This window comes from Sarcophilus harrisii, chromosome 2, assembly GCF_902635505.1.
Source record: "Sarcophilus harrisii chromosome 2, mSarHar1.11, whole genome shotgun sequence".
NCBI lineage: Eukaryota > Metazoa > Chordata > Mammalia > Dasyuromorphia > Dasyuridae > Sarcophilus > Sarcophilus harrisii.
In genome coordinates this window covers 386,332,459-386,354,698 of record NC_045427.1, presented here as the reverse complement: position 1 = coordinate 386,354,698, position 22,240 = coordinate 386,332,459, and the positions used below count along the sequence as shown (strand labels likewise).

The following is a 22,240-nucleotide window of genomic DNA, read 5'->3' as shown; positions in this document are numbered from 1 at the left end:
TAAGTCTCTTTTTAGTTTCATGTCTTTTACTGTTCTCACCATTCTGAGGAGAGCCAATGCAATAAACAGTGATTAAACCTATTCTATGTATGTCATTATGGTAGACACTGAAGACCCAAAGAATAAAATGAAACAATTCCTGCCCTCAAGAAGATTATTTTCTGTTCAGGATAGGAGTATAAATAATCCAAAAAGTATATTCTAAGAAAAACTGATGGAGAGATGACTATTAATAACCAAAAGGAGTAGTGATGTGGGAGGTAGACAGGGCTTCATCAAGAAGACATTTGAATATCTTCTTTTTGAAAAAAGACAGTATTTCTAAAAGTTATAGATGAAGAAGGAATGCACCCTAGGCATGTGGAGTAATCTGTGTGGACGATGTAGGTGGAAGATGGAGGACCAAATTCTGAGAATGGTTAGTGATCCAGTTTGGCTGGAATGCAGCATTTATGAAGGGAAGTTGTATAAAATATAACTGGCAAAGTAGGTGGGGGCCATATTGCAGAGATCAGATGTCACAAAGGATTGGCTAAAGTGAATATACTGAGAATTTTCTATTCCTGACTCATCATTGATGGCAATACCCTTTCCCTGTACAACTCATGACAGTGAAACAAGTGTTGAATTGAATTCTAATTCCTTCATCCATGATTTATATAACTTTAAACAAGTCATATAACTTCCCTGAGCCTCAGTTTCCACACCTTTAAAATGAGGATCAGAATATTTGTATTAAATTTTCAAAATATAAAGGAAAATAATCACATTACCTACTTCAGCTAATTGTTGGGAGAAAAGTGTTTTGTGAATTAGAAAACACTCATCATTAAAACTGCTATAAAAAGTAGGCAGGCTTAATATGGAAATGATTCAGGACTCGCCACTCACTGTTTGATTATCAGAAACCCAGAGAAATATCTCAGCTCCCTTCTTTTTCATTTGGAATGGCCTGGAAAGGTGTCATGTTGGGAAAGAGAGATATGTAGAATAAAACACATGCTTTTGTCAGCATGTGACGAATTACTTGGAAAAGAGATGTCTTTTCTTAAAGGAAAGCAGAAAAAACTCTTTGCAGGTCAAGAAAACTTACATGAAAAAATAGTTCAAATAAGATGAAGATCCATTTAAGAGGAATAAATTAGGTAATCTGAGCTTCCAATATTTTTAAATTTCCACAGGACAAGTGCTAGCAATCACTTTAGAGGAGTCTTTGCAGGTACCATTCTTTTCCTTCCTATATTCTATGAGGATATGAGCAAACTCTGATTATCAGGGGGCATATACTGGTGCTAAAGTCTGAGATTCAGTTTTTTCACTCATCTAAAGAAACCCCACATATAATGCTATTGTTGGTAACAGGTTTCTTGGGGAGAAGATGATAATGGTTCAGGCAATGAATTATTAGAATCCTAAAACTGGAAAGGAAGTCAGAAATTATTTAGTCAAACCTATACCTAAATAAAATATTTTCTACAATATCCCTGGAAAAGTGGCCATCTATTTGAAGGCCTCCAATGATGGAAAATTCACAATCTTATAAGGATAATTGGACCATTTTAGTGGTTAAGCAGTTCTCTAAACTTCAACTCTCACCCTTTCCTCTTTGATGGAAAAGAGATGCTGTTCAGAAAGTAGAATTTAATTCTTTTAAAATTGCAGAATCTAGCCACTCAAAACAGATTTCCAAAGGGCAGAGGTTTTTAATCTTGGGTCTGTAGTGAATTGAAATTTATTTTTTGGATAATTGTGTATTAATTAAATTTTTTCATTTGTTAATCCTATGTATTTTATTTTGTGCATTTAAAATATTCTAGGAAGGGGTCATAAGCTTCAGTAGATTGTCAAAGAGGGTCTATTGCACAAAAAAGGTAATGAACTGCTGCTAAAGGGTATTTCATCATAGGATATTCCATAATTCTGTTGGTTCAAAATCCAAAAGGATGTCTGTAACCAAATGTGATGATACTAGCTTTCAAACCAAGAGCCTTAACCATGTGTCTTTATTCCATGCTGACAGCTTCATTCTGTTGTACCAGCACACCAAAACAATGGCCCAGATGTGAGGCTTAATTCTAACAGATGCTGGAGGTAGTGGAGCACCTTGCTATATTTCATCTGACTGCTACCCATTGCCTGAGAAATATATTTATTCAATACAATTGGAAGTCTGCTACTTTGTTAAAATTACTATATGGGTTTAAGAAAAGGCTGAATTTCTCCCACCTTTTCTTCAAATTTGACTTGTATAAAATTCAGGCTAAAGCAGTTCACATAGAAGGTCACACTTTAAGGTTTTACAAAATCCATCCCTCCCAACCACCTTAGGTTATTCTCAGTTTACTTCTCATATTCCTCTCTAAGAAAGATCAAATTGATGATTGTAGTGAATCATCATTTGTGAATGGAGGAATATCATGAAAGAGAAATGAAACTTCTTTCAGAGTGGGAATAATAATAATGTTGAAGTCTGATAGAAAGACCAGCTGTTGTGACCATGAACAAGTTAATTCAGTTATCTCTGTGCCTATTTCCTCATCCATAGAGCAGGGATAACAATAGTTGCACTATCTACCTCCCAGGGTTATGAGTAAAATGCTTTGAAAATCTCAATTTGCAATATAACTGTGAATTACGATTTTCACTCATTTAAATTTTTGACTCATTTTCATGTAGAATGAGCCAGTGTATGCCTACAGATTCTTTAACTTTCAAAGATATCTCATTTTAGGGAAGTAGCCTCTACCTAGATAATTAAAATGATGATTCAACTGAAAGAACACATTAACTTATCTCTTTTAAAGCAGGTCATTTTTGCTAAATGCCTTTCAGGAGCCAGAAATGAATGGAGTAATTTTTTCCCCCAACATATACTTCATAGTAATCCTGTGAGTTTTACTAACACAAATTATAAAAATATTAGAATCAAAGGGAAACTTAGAACACAGGACAAATGAAACTGGAGAGACCATAGAAATAATATCATCCATCCTTCTTTCCTATAATTTTTAAGGTGAGTAAATAGGTCCAGAGAAAGTAAATAGTTTCAAGAAGAAAATAACAGAGTGGAAATTTGAACCTTCATCAGTCAATTCAAATGTGGTGCTTTCTCTACTTGACCAACTTCAGACTTGAACTCTTTGGAACAGTTAATGTACATGGAATACTTTGAAAGTTACAGTGCTAATAGACATTGTACCATTGGATTATAAGTCCAATACTCTTGACTTGCCCTTACTCTAAGAATAAGTTAATGAACATATCTATAAATAATGATCATATTACATGTAAATAGATCTTTTGATTATAAAACTTTTATGCCTATTATTTTCCTTGATTCTCATGGCAATTCTATGTAGGAAGCAATTAAGGGATTGTTGCCCTCATTTTACAGGTGAGGAAACTGAGGCTAAGTAACAGTCAGGGATTTGCCTGGGTCAAAAGTGATGTTGATTATGTGATGATCAATTGTAATGAACCTGACTCTTTTCAAAAACGAGGTGGTTCAAAGCAATTTCAATAGACTTGGGATGGAAAGTTCCATCTACATACAGAGAGAAAACTATGAAGGCAGAATGTGGATCAAAGTATAGTATTTTCACTTTTTTGTTGTTTGCTTGTTTTTTTCTCTTTTAACTTTTTATTTGATTTTTCTTGTGCATCATGATGATTATGGAAATACATTTAGAAGAATTGTACATACTTAACCTATATTGAACTGCTTGGGAGGCGGTAGAAAGGAGAGAGGGAGAAAAATCTGGAGCACAAGGTTTTGCAAAAGTGAATGGTGAAAAAGCAATTTTTAAAAAGTGATGTTTTTAGATTCAGCTCTCTGTATTAACTAATTCTTCTGCTATTATGATCTAAGTCCTTAGATGTTTTTGGCTCTTGAACTGGATGGGATCTCAGAAGTCATTTAGTTCATTGTCATCATTTTACAAATGAGAAAATTGAGGCCCACAGAGAGTATGTGACTTAATTAAATTCACACAGATATGGAGTATCAGGGATGAGATGTGAGTCAGATCTTTTGGGCCTAGAATCAATATTCTTTTCCACAATACCATTCTGCTTTAAGGTCTTTGTGAATATGGTGATTGGTGATACAAGATGAGAAGTTGGGTCATGAATTTCCTACCAATAGGTACTAGTGTAGGGGCCCATAATTTTTAGAAGGTGCCAGTTACCTTGTCCAAATCCTTGACTTCAAACTCATCCAACTCTGGTGAACTTACCCCATAGACCAGTTCCCCCACCATGCCATTCCAAGCCTTTGTGTCAGGATCTCGGGCACCATATTTTCCATCGCTGACTATCTCCAGCCGATAAGAATAACCTACATGTTTGGCAATCTCAGCTGCTAGCTCCACACAATAACCCTCATAGCGGTCATTGCCTTCAAACTGATTGGCGTTCTTTTTTAGCATCACATAAGGGTCTTCCTGGAAAAGGGGAGAAAGAGAGAAACATTTTACAGTTAAACAATACATATTTTATTATTTATGAAGTAATTTCCTATTCTTTCTCTCATTTGCTTTTGTAATGATCCTGTGAGTTAGGCAATCATTAATATTACTATTTTACATATGTAGAAACTGAGGTCCAGATGGGACCAAGTGGTATAAAACAAAGAAAACCAGATTTGATGTGAGATGCTCTAAGGCAAGAGTCCTGGATCTTCTGTTTATCACCTGTATAATATGAGTTGTCATTTCATTTCTTCAAGTCTCAGTTTTCTCATTTATGAAGTGATAGTCTTCAACCAGGTGATCTCTGAAATCACTTCTAGCTTCAAATCCTATAAACTTCCAAGCAATTTGTCAACGGTCACATATCTAATTGCTGAGCTGCTAAATGACCCCCAGATCTGCCTGCAAGTCCTGTGCTTTTTTCTGTTACACTTAAATTTGACTTCTATCCAGACCTAAGCCATAGTCAGACTTGGTACTTCTTTCAAATCTCAGCTATAACCTCAATTTCTACAATAAATATTTCCTGATTTCCTTAAAAGCTATTGAATTTCCTATGCTGATTATCTTCAATGTATCCTGTGTGTATACTATTTGTACCTAATTGTTTGCATGCTAGGGCCTCCATTAGACTGTGAGCTCCTTGAGAGTACAGACTTTTAATTTTGCCTTTCTTTGGATTTACTTAGGACTGTGTGTAGCAAGTAGTAGGTACTTAATAAATGCTTACTGACAGATTGACTACTCTAAACCTTGGTACTCACTAGGATGGTTGTGACAATATATGTTCTGTTCTGGACACTAGAATTATCACCACCAGCCTGGGCATCAGTGGCTGCAGGGACAAACTTGTCATCTTCATTCCAGTAACCAATCTGTTAGTGAGGAGATAGTAAAAAATACAATGAGGATATTTCACAATATTTTTCCATAAAACACTTTACACTTTATAAAGCATTTTAATAGATAGTACCTATTTGATTCTCAAAACCAATCTGTGAAGTAGGTAGGGAATAGAAATGACTTACCTGAAACACAATCTCTGCAATTTAGGATGCATCATCGGATAGCCAACTTTTCTGGAGTTAAGCCTCTCCATAATTAGCTAGACCCTCAGATGACTGACACAGAATGTATTTATTATAGAAGCTCTATCTTGGTGGCATTTTTGACAGATTGGCCATTCAGCATCTATAACCCTCAAGATTCCGTGGTTACTTAATGACTCCTCTGGGATACCAGAGAATGGGTGGCTTGACTTATCTCCTTGGGACCTCTGACTCTGGCATTTAATGAAAACAAGAAACATTACTTCTGGCCCCTTGCCTCAGGAGGAAAAAATGACCTCAGATTTGGATTAGTTCCCAGGAAACATCATTCATAGACAAGGCCAGCTTGAGTCTCTGCAGTTTTCTTAAGTGCTTCCTATTCTGAAGGTTACTGAAAGGTAGCCCTTTGCTTGACATTTAAGAAAGATTGAGTTCAGGATTTGGAGGGGACTTGCAGTCATGTATTCCAATGTCTAGCTGAATCATAAGTACCCTATCAAATGTATTCAAGTGACTACCCCAACTTTACTTGAATGATATCAATAATGGAAAGCTCATTACCTCTCATAAATTTCAAGACAGATAGTACAATGAACAATGGAATCAAAATCCAGAGACTTGTGTTTGAGTCTTGAATATGTCCTAGTTCCATGAACAATTATAGAGATGCCATTTAATAGCTCTTCACTTTAGTTTCCTTTTCTGTCAAATGAGGGAACTGGATGAGATATGAATTGTTAGAAAGTTCTTTCATACAAAAAGCTGATATCCAACATCCTCTTAACTTTCATATTTTATTCCTAGTTCTGCCTTTTGAGATTAAGCAAAATAAATCTCATTATTTTTCACTCTAACAACTCTTCCTATAATGAAAATGATGAACGCATCCTCTCTAATACCCTGCTGATCATGGAAAGACTATTGCAGGTCTTGAATGCCAATCTTCAGAATCTGGTTTTTATCCTGACAACAAAAGAAAGTTGATGAAGCTTTTGAAATAGGAGACTGATATTCTCAAATTAAGATTACTGCTGTGGGGAAAAGAACAAAATAGACTGGAAGGTGAAAGGAATGAATTCAAAGAAAGTGATTAGGAAACTTTTGCAATAATCTAAGAGACCAGTCAGTCATTTAATAAACATTTGTTACTTACCTATTATGTTCTAGGCTCTGTCCTATTTGATTTTTGAATTGTGTTTAATTCCAAAAGGAATGGGAATGATTGCTATTTTTGGTTATTCCCTTATATTTTCTATTAAAGCACTACTTTTATGGCTCAACATATCTTACAGACATCCCTGGCTTCTAGAAGGCTAAATCTCCCATTCTACCAAGATGGAAATACTTCCAATATAGGATTGGTGAGTCTGACAAAGGAAAACTGGACCAGCTAAGTACAAGAGAGGATCAAAATCAGAAAAGTGGGCCAGTGGGTGATGTATCTTAGATCTGGGAAGAATATATTTCAAGTGACATGGAACATATATTTGAGGAAAGGAGATTTCAAAAGGTTGAAAGAATAAAGAAGATTCCCTTGATTAACAAGCCTTTAATTAAGCACCTATTATTTGCCAGGCACTGTGTGAGGTGCTAGGAAAACAAATACAAAGAATGAAATAACCTTTCTCAAGAAGTTTCCATTCTAACAAGGGAAGATAACCAACACATATATAAGTATAAATAGAAAATATATAAAGTGAAAATAAATATAAGTTAATTTGGGAGGAAGAATACTATTGTGTTGTAAGTTATGGAGATAACAAAAAGGATCATGCATTAAATTTCTATGCTTAAATTTGACATATCTCAAAATGAAAATATGAGGAAATAAAAAGAAAAATTCTGATAAGGAGAAAAAGAGCTGTTTTAAGAGATGAGTATGGATACAGAGGAAGCTGTTTGTTTAAGATGAGAGAAGAATGTACAAAAAACAAAAGAAAGAGAGGGTACTTGAGAATAAATTAAAAAAATACAAGCTACAGTCTGGTAATGACAGTATTAGTCACTCTAAAGTTCCAAATGAACTGAAGTTGCTAAGAAATCCTAAAGACAAAAATAAGGAACTTAAAATCTATATTGGAAAAAGTAGACCCAAGAAGGAGTAAGACTGCTGTGTGAGAGAGATTGTTGCTCAGTTGTGCCCATGTCTTTGGGATTCCATTTGTTTCTTTGTTTTTTGGCAAAAAATGCTGGAGTTGTTTGCCATTTCCTTCTCCAGCTCATATTCAGGTGGGAAAACTGAGGCAACAGGGTTAAGTGACTGGTCTAAGGTTACACAATAAGTGTTTTCGGCTAGATTTGAACTCAGAAAGATGAGTCTTCCTTTCTACAGGGTCAGCACTCTATCCACCATGCAACTAAACCATTACAGATAGAAGATAACACTACTAAATTCTTTTTCTGCTTCTATTTTTTTCTAAAAAGAAGTATAATTTTTATATTGCAAAGAATAGATATAGCTAATGGGGAGTTGAAGAGAAAATAAGCACCTGGTCTTTAGGAGTACAAGTTACTAGACTCCTAAAACTATATTGTGGGGCAATGAAAGAAATGTAATTGTCATGCCATTGCTACTGATTTTCAAAAGATTATTGAAAATGGAAAAGATGCCAAATGATGAGAAATGAGATTTATAGAAAATGTGAGAAAATTGTACTTTGTAGTATAGACTAGTGAATTTTGACTTTGATTCCAGACAACATTCTAAAATCAGTGATTAATGAACACCTTGTAAAGGGAATAGGGATCACAAAGAATCAGCCTAGTTTCACAAAAAATGAGTTCTAACAGATTATTTTCTATTTTTTTCTCTCAATATTATTTTATTTTACCAAATATATGTAAACATAGTTTTCAACATTCATTTTTGTAAGACTTTGTATTCCAATTTTATCTCTATCCTTCCCTTACCTTCCTTCTCTCCTCCCCAAAACAAGCAATCTCATATAGATTAAATTGTGCAATCCTTTTTATTTCCATATTTGTCACATTGTGCAAGAAAAATCAGATCAAAAGGAAAAAAACACATTGAAAAAAGGTAAAAATAATATCTTTTTTATCTACATTCAGTCTCTATATTGCTCTCTCTAGATGTGGATGGCATTCTTTCCCAAAAACAGACTATTTTCTTTTCTGAGATAATTACTAAATGGGTTTATCATGCCTTTTGTGGACAAGATAAAGAGATGTGGGCTCAATAACAGTATAGTTGGATGCATTCAGAACTGAGTGAATGATGATGCAAAGTATAATTATCGAGGGGCTAATATCAATTTTAAAATAAGTTTCTAGTGAAGAGCTCTAGGAATTTCTGATATTTAATATTTTCACAAATAATCTGGATATCTAAGTGGTGTGTCAGCATAGTGCCATGCAAAGAGTTCTGGATTTGTAGTTAGAAGATTGGGGTCCAGATACTGCTATTATTAAATACTGCATGTGAGTCTGATCATCATAATCTCTGCGTCATAGTTTCCTCATTTTTAAAAGGAAGGTTCTGGATTATATGATCTCAAGAGTTTCTTCTAATATTAAACTTATGAAGTATAATTAAATGGCACACTTATCAAATTTGTAGATGACATAAAGCTAGGTAGGAGGGAGAGCTCATATGCTAGACACCAGAATCAAAATCCAGAGATTCTGACATGTTAGAAAAGTGGGCCAAATTTAATAAGAATAAATGCTCAAGTTTTGACTTCATCCAAAAATGAATCTTAACAAGTATAAAATGGAGAGGGAGGGAGAGATGGCTAAACAGAGGCTGATTTAAAAAAGATTGCTGTGTTTTTATAGACCTCAAGCTCAATCAGAGTCAATAGGATATTATGGAAACCAAAGCTAATATGATCTTGTACGTATCAGTTGTATGGATAATCAGTCTATAAACATTTATTAAACACCAAATATATGATAGGAAATGAGGTAAGCCCTGGAGATTAAAGGACAAAAACCAGTTCCTATTCACAAGGAGCTCAATGAGTGAGGCAATATGAAAACAATTAAATAGAAACAAGCCTACACATAGGATAAATTGGGATTAATCAATAGATGGAGGACACTAGCATTAAGGGAGATTAGGAAAAGCTTCTTATAGACAATGAGAGTATAGCCAGTATTCTAAGGAAGCCAGGATGTGGAGATAAAGGAGAATGCTCCACACATGAAGGATATCTAGTAAAAATGTTTGGAATCTGAAGACAAAGTGGATCTTGTCTAAGGAAAAAAATGTAAGACAATGTCACAGGATTGAAGAGGAAGTTGGTGAATAAGAGGAAAGAAGACTAGAATGTATCCCACAAAATGGAGTACAAAGTAGAGTCAAAGTGGGGTGCAATTGGGTGATAATAGTCCCACTATACTATGCATTGGTGAAATCACATCTGAAATAGCATGTGCAATTCTGATTATCACATTATAGAAAGGATATTAATAAAATTGAGATCATCCAATAGAGGGCAAATGAATGAGGAAAAGCCATTATGCCAATGGGAGATGTTTGTTCTGAAGAAGACAAGACTTAGGTGCATATGGCAACTGTCTTTAGGCATATGAAGAGCTGCCATGGAGAAGGAATTCAAGGATAACAGTTATCTTTCAATCTAAAGGACAGCATTTATAGCAATGGGCAAAAGTTCTAAAGTGTTATTCATAGTTCTAATGCAAGAGAAAAACAAACAAAAATAACTTTACAGTTAGAGCTATCAAGATGCAGAATGAGAAAAAACATTTTTGGACATGACCAAAGAAAAGTTTATTTTGCCTGATGATGTGTATTTGTTAAAATGATTTTTTCTACTTTTTTCCAACTTGGAAAGAGGGTGAGGGAAGATGAAGAAAAAACAAATACTTAATAATTGAAAATATTTCAAAAGTAATAAAAGCTTTCTAAATATGGGGTGGGCTACATTTATAGATAATAGTTTCTCTTCATTGGAGATTATAAGGAAATACTAGACAGCTATTTGTAAAGTATGGTGCAAAAGGGAGTTCACATATAAGTTGGACTGCATAACTTCAAAGGGCACTTCCAATCCTAAGATTGTCTTTTTTCTTTTTCCATAGCAACAAAAATGCATAGTATAAAGGATTATAAAAAGCATTAGTAGAAAGGTAATCACATCTACAATATCATAGATCTTTTAAGGTATCACAAGTTTGTTCTCATAGTGCCTCATACAAGAATTTAGGTACATTGGTAATGATAACAATAGCAAAAATATCATGATAACACTGAGGGGTAGAGTTTTACTTAGAAATATGTGAATAAAAATCAAGTACCCCTATTTTCCTCTGTATGGGAAGACATTTAAATTTCTGAGAAAATAATCCACTTGAATTGGACAATACTATAATCACCCAACAATAATATTTTTTTATCTATGTATATCATTTTATTACCTGAAGAAAACTTTTTCAAACAATTTGATCTTCACATCCATCCCATTTTATAGGTGGCAAAATTGAGATTAAATACATCTTGCCCCAAATTTCTCAGATAGGAAGTGGCCAAGTCAGGGCATAGAACTCAGGTTCCTAACTTCCAATCCTGAGCTACTTTCATTACATTGTATTGCCTTCCAGATTCACAATAATAAGGGGAAGAGAAGCCAACAGTCTATGGCTAGAAGCCCAGTTCTCTCCTTTGGGAACCAAAAACATAATGTTCCTTACCTTCCGAATACCATCATGTTTCATTTCTATTACATGAAGGGTATAGTTGGTCCGTCGCCCTTTCTCATTAAATTGTACATTTCCAGTCAAACCTTCAAACCGTACCTGAGGAAGAGATTGTGTCTCAGTTTCTATGAATTACTCATTCAGAACCATAGACCTTTTCAAGACTAGAAGTGATCTTAGAACATTAAATAGGGAATTTCAGAACTAGGACTTTAGAATATAGTATCAGAACTAAAAGAGTTTTTGGAAAGCATTTAACACAGTCCCATTCTTGCCCTCCTTCCTCCTTTTTTGACAATGAAATTGGTTCAAAATTGACTTGCCCAATGAAATAATACTGAATTTATGGTGGAGCTCAGGGTAGTATCCTGATTTTCAGCCTGATACATCACTATAGACCCTCAGCAACCTATATTATTCAGAGGCAAAGTGCTCTGTCATTTCTATGCAGACTACTACAAAAACTACATCTCTAGCCCTGACCTTTATAGTAAGTTCCACACTAGCATCTCACATGCCTCATAAGAAAAATTCCTGAATGTTTGGTAGCACAAACTCAACACATAACAAATTGAGTTTATTATCTTTTCCTAAAAACCTTTTCTTCCTTAGGATTTTCTTTATGTCAGTGGAATCAACACTTACTCAGCTCTTGTTTGAAAATTTGAAATTATCCTACCTTCTCCCTAACACTTCTATTTAATTAGTTGCCATATCTTTTGGATCTATCATCATAAAACCTATCAAACCTGTTTCTCCTCAATTTTTTTCACTGCCATTACTCTAGAAAGGAGAAGGTCTTTAGTATCTCTGGGTGAAATTAGGGCAACAATCTTCAAATAGTTCTCACTTCTAGGCTTTTCTCATTCCAGTATATCATAGAAGTTACCAGAACAATCATCTTCAAGAATAGATTTGACCAGTTTGCTTCATACCCCCTGCCTATTGCCTACTGAGTAAAGTTCAAATACAGACTAGTGTTCTAGGTCCACAATCTAGAGCCCATTCAACTTTTTTGGCCTTATCTCATATTATTCCCTCTAGGCACCAGCCAAATTAGACTAGTTATATCAATTGGAGCTATTGTCTTTCCCACCTTTATGCTTTTGCTTATTCTTTTTATTCTTCTGGAATGCTCTCTTCCAGTCTGCACATTGAATTTCTACCCATTCTCTTGCCTTGTCCTCCAAGAAGTCCTATCCTTCCCTACTCCAATCGCTAATCCAAATGTAACATATTGTTTTCACATTTATGATGGATTCATCATGCTTCATCTTGCATTATGGTTCAATTTTTGTTCCATATTCCCCATAATGAAAGTTCTATGAAGGCAAGGACCACTCATTTTATCTAAGTGCTGCATTTCTCATCGCATTGGACACAATATTCTGCTCACAAAAGAATTTAATAAATGTTTGTTGGATTAAATTAAATCAAACCATTTCTTCTAATAGATGAGGAAATAGATTGAGAGAGGTAAAGGGATTTGTCCTTTACTTTACAGATAATAAATGTTAGAGCCTGGACTTGGTTTTTTTGCTATCAGAAGATGAATTTTTACCTCCACCAAATTGCCTTTCTGAGATAAAAAAAATCTTGCTTGTCATTTGACTAACTAGAATAGGAGAGAATTCCTGATAAATAAGTTTATGGCATTGTCAGTAAAGGTACAATTTAGTAGAGGTACAAAATTGGATCAAGCATTCCATTTTCTTGAATTGTACATCTATATTGCATCCATCAGGTACAGAGCCTTCTCGGTCTCTCCCTTTGATAGATCAGATAGATGTGGAGCAGGGATTTCTCCTTGGCTCCATCTTTCTCAGGCCAAGCATGATGTTCCCTCCACCTCTCTAGGACCTGCCAATTCTAGGAATAAAAAATGAAGACTTCACCTTGGGCTTCCTGTTTGAGGTGCCAGGAGCCAGCATGGAGCCTGTCTAAAGAAGAATAGAATATAATCTTTTATATTGGCTGGATGGGATGTTTGTTGTCTGGAGGACCATTTGTAACACTTTGCCTACTTTGGCTGTCAAAAATACGTGTGCTCACAGAAAATGCATCATGGTAAAACCAAGGGAAGGGTAGAGGGGTGAGGCTGGTGGCAAGGAGGAAGATAATGAAGATAATTTCTTCACAGAATCCCAGGATCTATCTTAGGGCAAGTGATCATATTTTCTTCATGCTGAGTCAATAAGGTGGTGTGGTATAATGGGAAGAGCACTGGAGACCTGGGATTCAGTTTGTGAACCTGGGCTTATAGTCTCCCTAAACCTCAGCTTCTGCATCTTAAAATGGACATCATGACCTCTCATCTACCTACTTTATATGACTGCTACATAGATCAAATGAACTAGAATCTTCTTGTTTGTTGCTCCTCTCCAGCTTTAGGGCTGCAAAAAAAATCACCCATGATTGCATTTTGGAAAATGAAAAAGAAAAACATACATTTAAAGAATTGAGTTTTTTGTATGTTGAAAGAAAGGACCACTGACTATGGAAAGAAAATTAAGAACTATATAAGTGTCCTGAGACTTTAGATATATATCTAAATATATATATATATTTAATATATTAATTTAATATATAAATATATATCCAAGGGGAGAAAGAATACTTTGCAACCCACAGCTTTTACTCACATTCTGATAGATTTATACTGCAAAGAAACTCTCTTGTGCTCTCTGTGTCCAAGACCTCAGGTTACTTATATCATAGATGAATATGTAAGACTTCTTCAGGGATGCACATAACACAAAAGAACACCCACAGACAAAGAATGCAACCCAGCAACATCAAATCCATACAACTACACCATCTCCTCCCTGCAACAAGGTCCCTCATACTTTCCCTGCCCCTCATCCAAGGACAAGCTCAGCATTTGCAATGTAGTTTGATCATACTCCAGTAGCATCAGTGAATACTTTCTCTCTGCTCCCATGATTTAGCTTCAGGAATCCCCTTGCAAAAGAGAGAGAGATTGGTTCTTAGGGCAAGGCAATGTCTTGTTGTTACCTCCGTAGTTATTTGAATATGGTGGTGTTTTGAAGATCCCTTTATTTATGGTATCCTTAGGACTCCTTAGGACTTACAGATCTCAAATCAAAATTATCCTGTCATTTAAGACTCTGTGTAATCAGATCTATGCTATGATATTTAACCTTATTACTTTTTAAATATTAATCACTTACTCTCTTCATGCTCCCATAAAAATTCCATTTCCCTCCTTTTCTGATTGTTCATATTGCTCCATTTTCTTGAAGTCAGTCTCTTTTTTCTCTATGATTTAAGTCTTTCCAGCTCTAAAACCATCCTCAGATCATTTCAGTTTTCACCAATACATTAGTGCTTCAATTTTCCTACATACTCCTCAAAATTTGTGATTTTTCTCTTTTGTCATATTAGTCAAACTGACAGGTTTGCAATAGTAGCTCAGAGATTTTTAAAATTTATGTTTCTCTCTTCAAGAGTGATTTAGAGTATTTTTATGTGACTATAAATAGCTTTGGTTAATTTGTTTGAAAAGTGTCTGTCTATATCTTTTAACCATACCTCAATTGAGGTATGTCTTTTAATTCTATAAATTTGAATCAGTAGATTCAAACATAGAAATATGTACTTGAGAAATGAAATGTTTATCACAGAAATTCACTTAAAAATGTTTTTACAATAATGATTACCAACTGTGTATTTTCCGCCTTTCTATTTTCCCCTATTTATCCTATTATCCTTTTACTCTGTCCATTCTTAAAAGTATTTTGCTTCTGACTTATACCTCTCCCCAAACCATTCTCCTTTCTATTAGCACTCCTTCCCTCCACTTTCTCTTATCTCCTTTCCTTCTTATTTCCCTGTATCATAAGATAGATGCCCACATCTGAGTATATATATTATTCCTTCTTTGAGTCAATTTTGATGAGAGCAAGGTTTGTGTTCTCTCCTCACTGCATCCTTTACTTCGCTCTCTACTGAAAAATCTCTTTCAGGCGTCTCTTATACCAGGTTATTTATCCCATTGTACCTTACCCTTTCCCCTTCTCCCAAAGCATTCTTATTTCTTATCCTTTAATTTTTTTAAGTCAATAAGGCCATTACTTTTGACTTTTGATCCAGGAGATGTAATTTAAAAATTATTGGACTACCTGAAAGCCATGATAAAAAAAGCCTAGACATCATTTTTTTTTTCAAATTTATCAAGGAAAACCACCCTAATTTTCTAGATCAAAAAGATCAGAGCTAAATAGAAATTTTGACTTTCAAAAACAAGATACAAAAGAAGAATAGAGAGGCAAACAGAAAAGAGAAATCAGAAGAGATTCAATAAGGTTTAATTATTTATATTCCTACATTGGGAAAGTGATATTTATAACTACTAAAAACTTCCTTTCTGATCTTTTAATCATGAATGCTTAAGAGTCCTCTATTATATTGAATATCCATCTCCCCATTTTCCCCCAAAAGGATTACACTCTGTTTTGCTGGGTGGGTGACTCTTGGTTGCAATACTAGCTCTTTTGCCCTCCAGAATATATTTCAAGTCTTCTGATCTTTTATTATAAAAGCTACTAAATATTGTGTTATCCTGACTTTAGCTTCATGGTATTTGAATTGTTTCTTTTTGTATGCTTGCTTATATTTTCTCCTTGATCTGGGAAGTCTGGAGTTTGTCTATAATATTCCTAGGAGCTTTCATCATTAGATCTCTTTCAAGAGGATTACTCTTAGCTGGTGGATTCTCTCAATTTCTATTTTACCCTTTGGTTCTAGAAAATTAGGGTGGTTTTCCTTGATAAATTTGAAAAAAATGATGTCCAGGCTTTTTTAAAAATCATGGCTTTCAGGTAGTCCAATAATTTTAATATTACATCTCCTGGATCTGTTGTTCAGATCCGCTGTTTTTCCAATGAGATGTTTCCCATTTTCTTCTACTTTCTTCATTCTTTCTATTTGGTTTGATTGTTTCTTGATGCCTCACAAAGTCATTAGTTTCCATTTGCCCAATTCTAACTTTTAGGGAATTATTTTCTTCAGTTTGCTTCTGTAACTCCTTTTCCATTTGGTCAGTTCTATTTTTTAAGGAATTCTTATTTCAAGTTAATTTTTGTTTATCTTTTTTTCATTTGTCAATTGTAACTCTTCTCCTCATTGGATTTTCATGTTTTTTGAGGTGTTTTTTTTTTTTTTAGTATTTTTTTCCTTCAAGCTGTTGACTTTTCCCATGATTTTTTTGTATTGCTCTTGTTTCTCTTCCAAACTTTTCATCTACCTCTTTTATTTGATTTAAAAAATACTTTTTAAAGAGCTCTTCCATGGCCTGAGATCAATTCATATTTTTCCTGGAGGCTTTGAATGCAGGAATTTTGACTTGCTTATTTTCTTTTGAGTGTCTGCTTTGATCTTGTCATCATATTAACTTTGTAAGATCAGAATTTTTTTTCTGTTATTTGCTCATTTTCTCAGCCTATTTATTGACTTTTAATTCTTTGCTAAAGTGGGCCTCTACTTCTGTCCCAAATTTCAGGGTTTTTTGCATAGATATATCCAGGGATAATTCTGGGTATCTATAAGTTTTTGGCTCTTCCAAGGTGGTATGATGATTGAGGGAGAGACATGTTTGCCATTCTCCTATACTATGAACTTGTTTGTGAGTAACCCCAAGCATTCTTTTCAACTTGGAACTGTAACCAGGATCGCTCCTCCCTTATGGTCACAAGCTCCACTGTGCTTGTGTTCCTCCTTACACTGGGACAAAGACCCAGGATTGTAACCCAGATCCAGGTATAGGCAATGTAAAGGAGTACTGCCCCTGGTGCCAGCAAAGGGACCCCAACAAATATCCTGATCTGGAGGTCTGGAAACCACCTTATACTACTAATTCAGTCACCTCAGGCCACTTCTGATCTGCACTGGTAAGGCCTGAGTTGGACTGCACACCTCTCTAACCTTGGTGTAACAGACATTTCCTGCCAATCTACACTCTTTTGAGGTGGAAAACTTTTTCACTCTATCTTTTTGTTGGTTCTATCACTCTAGAACTTGTTTAGTAATTATTAAAGACACTTGGAGAGGTTTGGAGGAGATCCTATGAGATTCTCTGCTTTTACTCTGCCATAGTAGCTTTACCTCTGGCTAATTATATTCTTAATTGTAATCTATTCGTCAATACCTGGACAGAGTTGAGCAGCATATGGACACCATACTTTATCCTTTGCTGGCCCTATTTCCCAGGAACTCCAAGTGTCTTTAGAAATATTTGTTCTTAATCTTTCTGAAGTCCTTCTCAGTCAAAAATAAGAAAAAAAAGGATTATGAGTACCACTCTATAGATGAGGACACAAAAGTATCAGGGAGAAACAGAGAAGAAACAGTTCTAAGTCTATTGTAATGAAGACCCAAATTCTACTAGCTCTCCTGATATATTAGATGTTAAATGCTCTAACTATTCCATAGTACTCAATCCTTCAGATGGAGTTAGGGCTCTGTTCTAGGCCATTGATCCTCTAATTGTGCTTCATCTTGGACTCTCCAAGTTTTCAATACCTTTGAAACTTTCTGTGAACTACAGTATGATCTCAGACCTTTTTAGTTGGGATGTATCCATCAGTCACTTAGCAATTTTTTCTTAAATAAAGCTATAGAATGCTGTGGTAGGCACTATGAGAGATGAAAAATTTAGAAAAGACTTTATTCCTGTTCTAATTCCTGTTTAGTTCCTGTTCTATAAGAAATAAGAATGCTTTGGGAGAAGGGGAAAGGGTAAGGTACAATGGGATAAATAACCTGGTATAAGAGAGGCTTGAAAGAGATTTTTCAGTAGAGAGCGAAGTAAAGGATGCAGTGAGGAGGGAGCTTGGTTTATCAGAGATAAAATAACATGCAAAGATTTAATATCATTGGTTCTACTACCACTATTCAGAAAAAATGAAAATCACATAGAGGGTAATGAAAAAACCCATGGTGGCTGTGAATATACAATGACACAACCAATGAGGAACTTTGAACTATAGTAATGAAATACGTTATTAGTGAAATGTATAATGGGAACAAAAGATAAGCTGGATATATGGCAAAGAACAAAGAGTGGACAGCCTGAGTGCTCCCCTGGCCTCTTCATGATATTAAAAAAAATCAGAGCGATGTCTAGTCCATTGAGTATATTTCCTGTGGTGAATTTTTGGAAGGACATAAATAATAGGGGCAGGAATGATGGGCAGGAATGAATAAATAGGGATCTTCTTCAATAGAGAGATTGACCAAGTCAAAAATCATTAATTAATTTGAGCTAACTAAATTTGAGTTTAACTAAAACAATAGCTAATTCAGAATAGACTATAATGAAAAAAGACAGGCAGACTTAATTTTTATAAGTAAATTCTTTGGAAGAAAATATTTTTGACCAAAGAAATAGGGGACAGATTTTTGAAAGAAGAAGAATTTAAACTGACTTTTGAAGGAAAATTTCTAAGGGAGGATAGGAGATGAAGTTATAGTGTTAGAAAAGTATGTTGTGTATTTGGGGGAGATGAATTAGATTAGTTTGGCTACAGAACAGAACATATGGGAAGGTTTAAAAGATAAGATGGTACATATCCATTCCAACTATTTTGCTATATTTTATAGTACAAATTTTTATGATCCCTACATCACATTGGGCTCTTAGTTCTTCACTTTTAAAAATTTACATGACTTATTCCTTTATTCCCCTATTGTTACCTAGAGAGTGGTCATATTTATGTTCTCACCATCACCTGTAGATTTTCTATTTTCACGATCAAAAATTCAGAAATAGATTTTCTGAACAGATACAATAACTGTTATTGTATAATAACAATAATCTTTATATGCTTTATATTTTTCTTTTCTTAGGTTTTATAATTCTTATCTTTTTATGCTTTATCATTCCAAAATTAATTTTTAGATCTAACAATGAAGTCCAGTTTTTTTCACCTCTCAGTACTTTCCAGTACTGCATTCCCTTTGGTGACTTCATTGACCTCCTTTTGTAATCTTGAGCCTATAATTAATTCAACATTACACTGTTATCTACCTCAAATCCCTGGGTTCCAATATCCTATTATTAATCATGTTTAGAAAAAAATTAAAATTATAGATTTTTTTCACCACTAGCCTCTTCTACTCTTATTTGTGTATTACGGAATCACATACAGAATAGTGTTGACTACAAATTTATGTTATTTACTCTCAACTGGGCCATTATTATAACAAGGCAGTTCTTTTCTTTAATTGTTTTCCTATCACTCCTCACAGTGAATATTATAAAATTTTGCTTCTCTCCTCATATTTTCCCCCGTACCTCTCTCACTCTTTCACTTGTAGAAGAGGACTTGGCCTCTTGTTTGATTGAAAAAATAGAGGCCATTCATTAATGAGCTCTTTTTCTCCCTTAACTACTTCTTCAATTGCCTCTTCCTTTATTCCATTATTTGAAAAGAGTTTGCTTTTCACCAAGGCCATCTCTGCTATTTGTGTTCGTTATTCCATTCCCTCTCATGTCCTCTGTCAAGCAAAGCACTTATAATCATTATTTTTCTCTTTCATATCTTTCTCTACTAATTTCTTTCCTAATAATAAAGTATCCATATCTTGCATTTATTTTATTTTTTTTTAATTTTTAATAGCCTTTTATTTACAGGTTATATGCATGGGTAACTTTACAGCATTAACAATTGCTAAACCTCTTGTTCCAATTTTTCACCCCTTACCCCCCCACCCCCTCCCCTAGATGGCAGGATGACTAGTAGATGTTAAATACATTAAAATATAAATTAGATACACAATAAGTATACATGACCAAAACGTTATTTTGCTGTACAAAAAGAATCAGACTTTGAAATATTGTACAATTAGCTTGTGAAGGAAATCAAAAATCTTGCATTTATTTTAAAAGGGAAAAACAGATCACCAAACTCTAATTATTCTTCATCATTCTTTTCTTTCACAGCACAACTTCTAAAAAAAAAAACAAAAAATATGATTGTTTCTGCTCCCTCTTCTCTCATTCTCTTCCAAACTTACTGTAATTTGGCTTCTGACCCAACAACTCCATTGAAACTTTCCACTCCAAAGTTACCAATGATCACTTAATTACCAAAACTGGCAACTCTTTTTCAATCCTGATCCTTCTTAAGCCTCTTAAATGTTTACATTTTTGTACTGCTTTTCTTCACTTCACTCTTTTGGAATCCACACTGCTTACATTTAGCAAACATTTATAGATTTATAGTATAGATTATTTTCTTATCTGTATGATGGACTCCTTTGCTGGATCATCATATACATTGTGCCTTCTAACTGTATAGGCATTTTAGAGTTCTGTCCTAGGCTCCGTTCTCTTCTTAATCTATAATAATCCACCTACTAGTTCAAAATTCACCTATATATAGGTGATTCTCAGATCTATACATCTAGAAAGATTGTAGTACAGTTTTTCTCATGGTTTAGTCCCATAAAATCTGACCCCAGGTACTTATTGTCTGTGTGATCTTTCATTGAGTCACGGAACCTTTCTGTCTCAGTTTCTTTAGCTATAAAATGGGGATAATAACACAATTGCCAGTCTATCTTGTAGAGTCACTGAGGGAATAAAATAAAATAATATTTGTAAATAAAAGTACTTAGCATAGTGTCTGGTACATAGTTGGCATTATAATGTTTATTCCCTCTCTCCCCTACTAATACCAACTGATTATTAGACATTTTGAATTAGCTATATTACATAGTGCAAACTCAACAGGTCAAAAACAGCACTAATCATCTTTACCCCAAAACTGCTCCTCTTCTGAATATCCCTATTTCTTCTGTCCAGGGAAGCCTTGCCCTTCCAGTAATGAAAGGTTCTCACAACACTGGAGTCATTCTTGACTCCTCAATCTACCCAATAAATTTAATTAGTTGCCAAGTTTCATGAAATGTGCTTCTAACATCTTTTGTATTCATCCCAACTTTTCTATTTATGAGGTCATTCTCCCAGACTCTCTAGCTCAACACATTTTATTTGGAGTATTGAAATAGCATTACAGTTATTTTCCATACCATTAGTTTACCTTTCCCCAATCCACAGTCCACATGGAGTCAAAATGACATTCGGAAAGCACAGGTGTGATTATATTATTTCCTTTCTAAAGTAACTATAGTGACTTTCTATTACCATTAAGATTAAGTACAAGCTCAATTGTCTGGCATTTAAATTTCTTTAAAATCTGATTGTAGTCTACTTTTCCAGACTAATCATATATTATTTCCTTACATGCTGTCTCTCTAGTCCATGCAAATTGCCCTTGTCACTGTTCGTTTAACATGAAAGTCCATTTCCCATCTTTATCTTTGTAGAGATTGTTACTCAATACTTAGAATGTGTTTTCTACTCAAATCAGCCTTTTAAAATCCCTATTTCCATTCAAAGCTCAACTCAAGTGCCATATTCTACATTACTCCTTTCCTAATGCCCTAGCTCAAATGATCTGATATTAATTAATATTTACTTTATTTATACAGTGTTTTTATGTGTACTTTGTCTATAAAATATAAGCTTTCTGAGGATAAGGAATGTTTCATTAATGTTCCTCATATTTCCAGTACCTGAAACAGAATATTCACTTAAAATAAATGCTTGTTTATTGATACTAGATTATGGTGAGCTTTGAGTGCTGGGGCTTTTATTTGGCAGACAAATGGGAGTCACTAATAATTTGAGCTGAGGAATAATATGATATAAATTATGCATAAGTTTATTCTTGCAGTATTTCCAAGGGTAGAGGGAGGAAAAAAGGAGGAAATAAGGAGAATTTGCAAGTTACTCCAAAAGTCTATGTGGATCTGGAATAGAATTGTCATAATAGGAATAAAACAAAGGAAATGGGTCAGATAACTCTATTGAACTATCTGTCCTTCTTAATATCTTTTCCTCACTAGAAATATAAAACCATGCTAGTTAAGTTTAGAGTTATAGTTAAAATGACAATACCAGAGCCCCTCGATATAATAACCTGCATATAATAACAGATATAATCTGGCATTGTAGGA

General features: G+C 34.5%; 1 protein-coding gene across 2 annotated transcripts in view; it reads right to left on the bottom strand.

The window, feature by feature from the left end:
- Positions 1-22,240, bottom strand: part of GRIA1 (glutamate ionotropic receptor AMPA type subunit 1) — a 343,445-nt gene that overhangs the window by 115,612 nt on the left and 205,593 nt on the right. For both annotated transcript variants that reach the window (XM_031953566.1, XM_031953564.1), the window contains exons 8-10: positions 11,192-11,296; positions 5,234-5,344; positions 4,236-4,442 (exon numbers count right to left, since the gene is read on the bottom strand). In XM_031953566.1, coding sequence (XP_031809426.1) covers positions 4,236-4,442; positions 5,234-5,344; positions 11,192-11,296 — 423 coding nt within the window. The remainder of the gene's footprint in view (positions 1-4,235; positions 4,443-5,233; positions 5,345-11,191; positions 11,297-22,240) is intronic.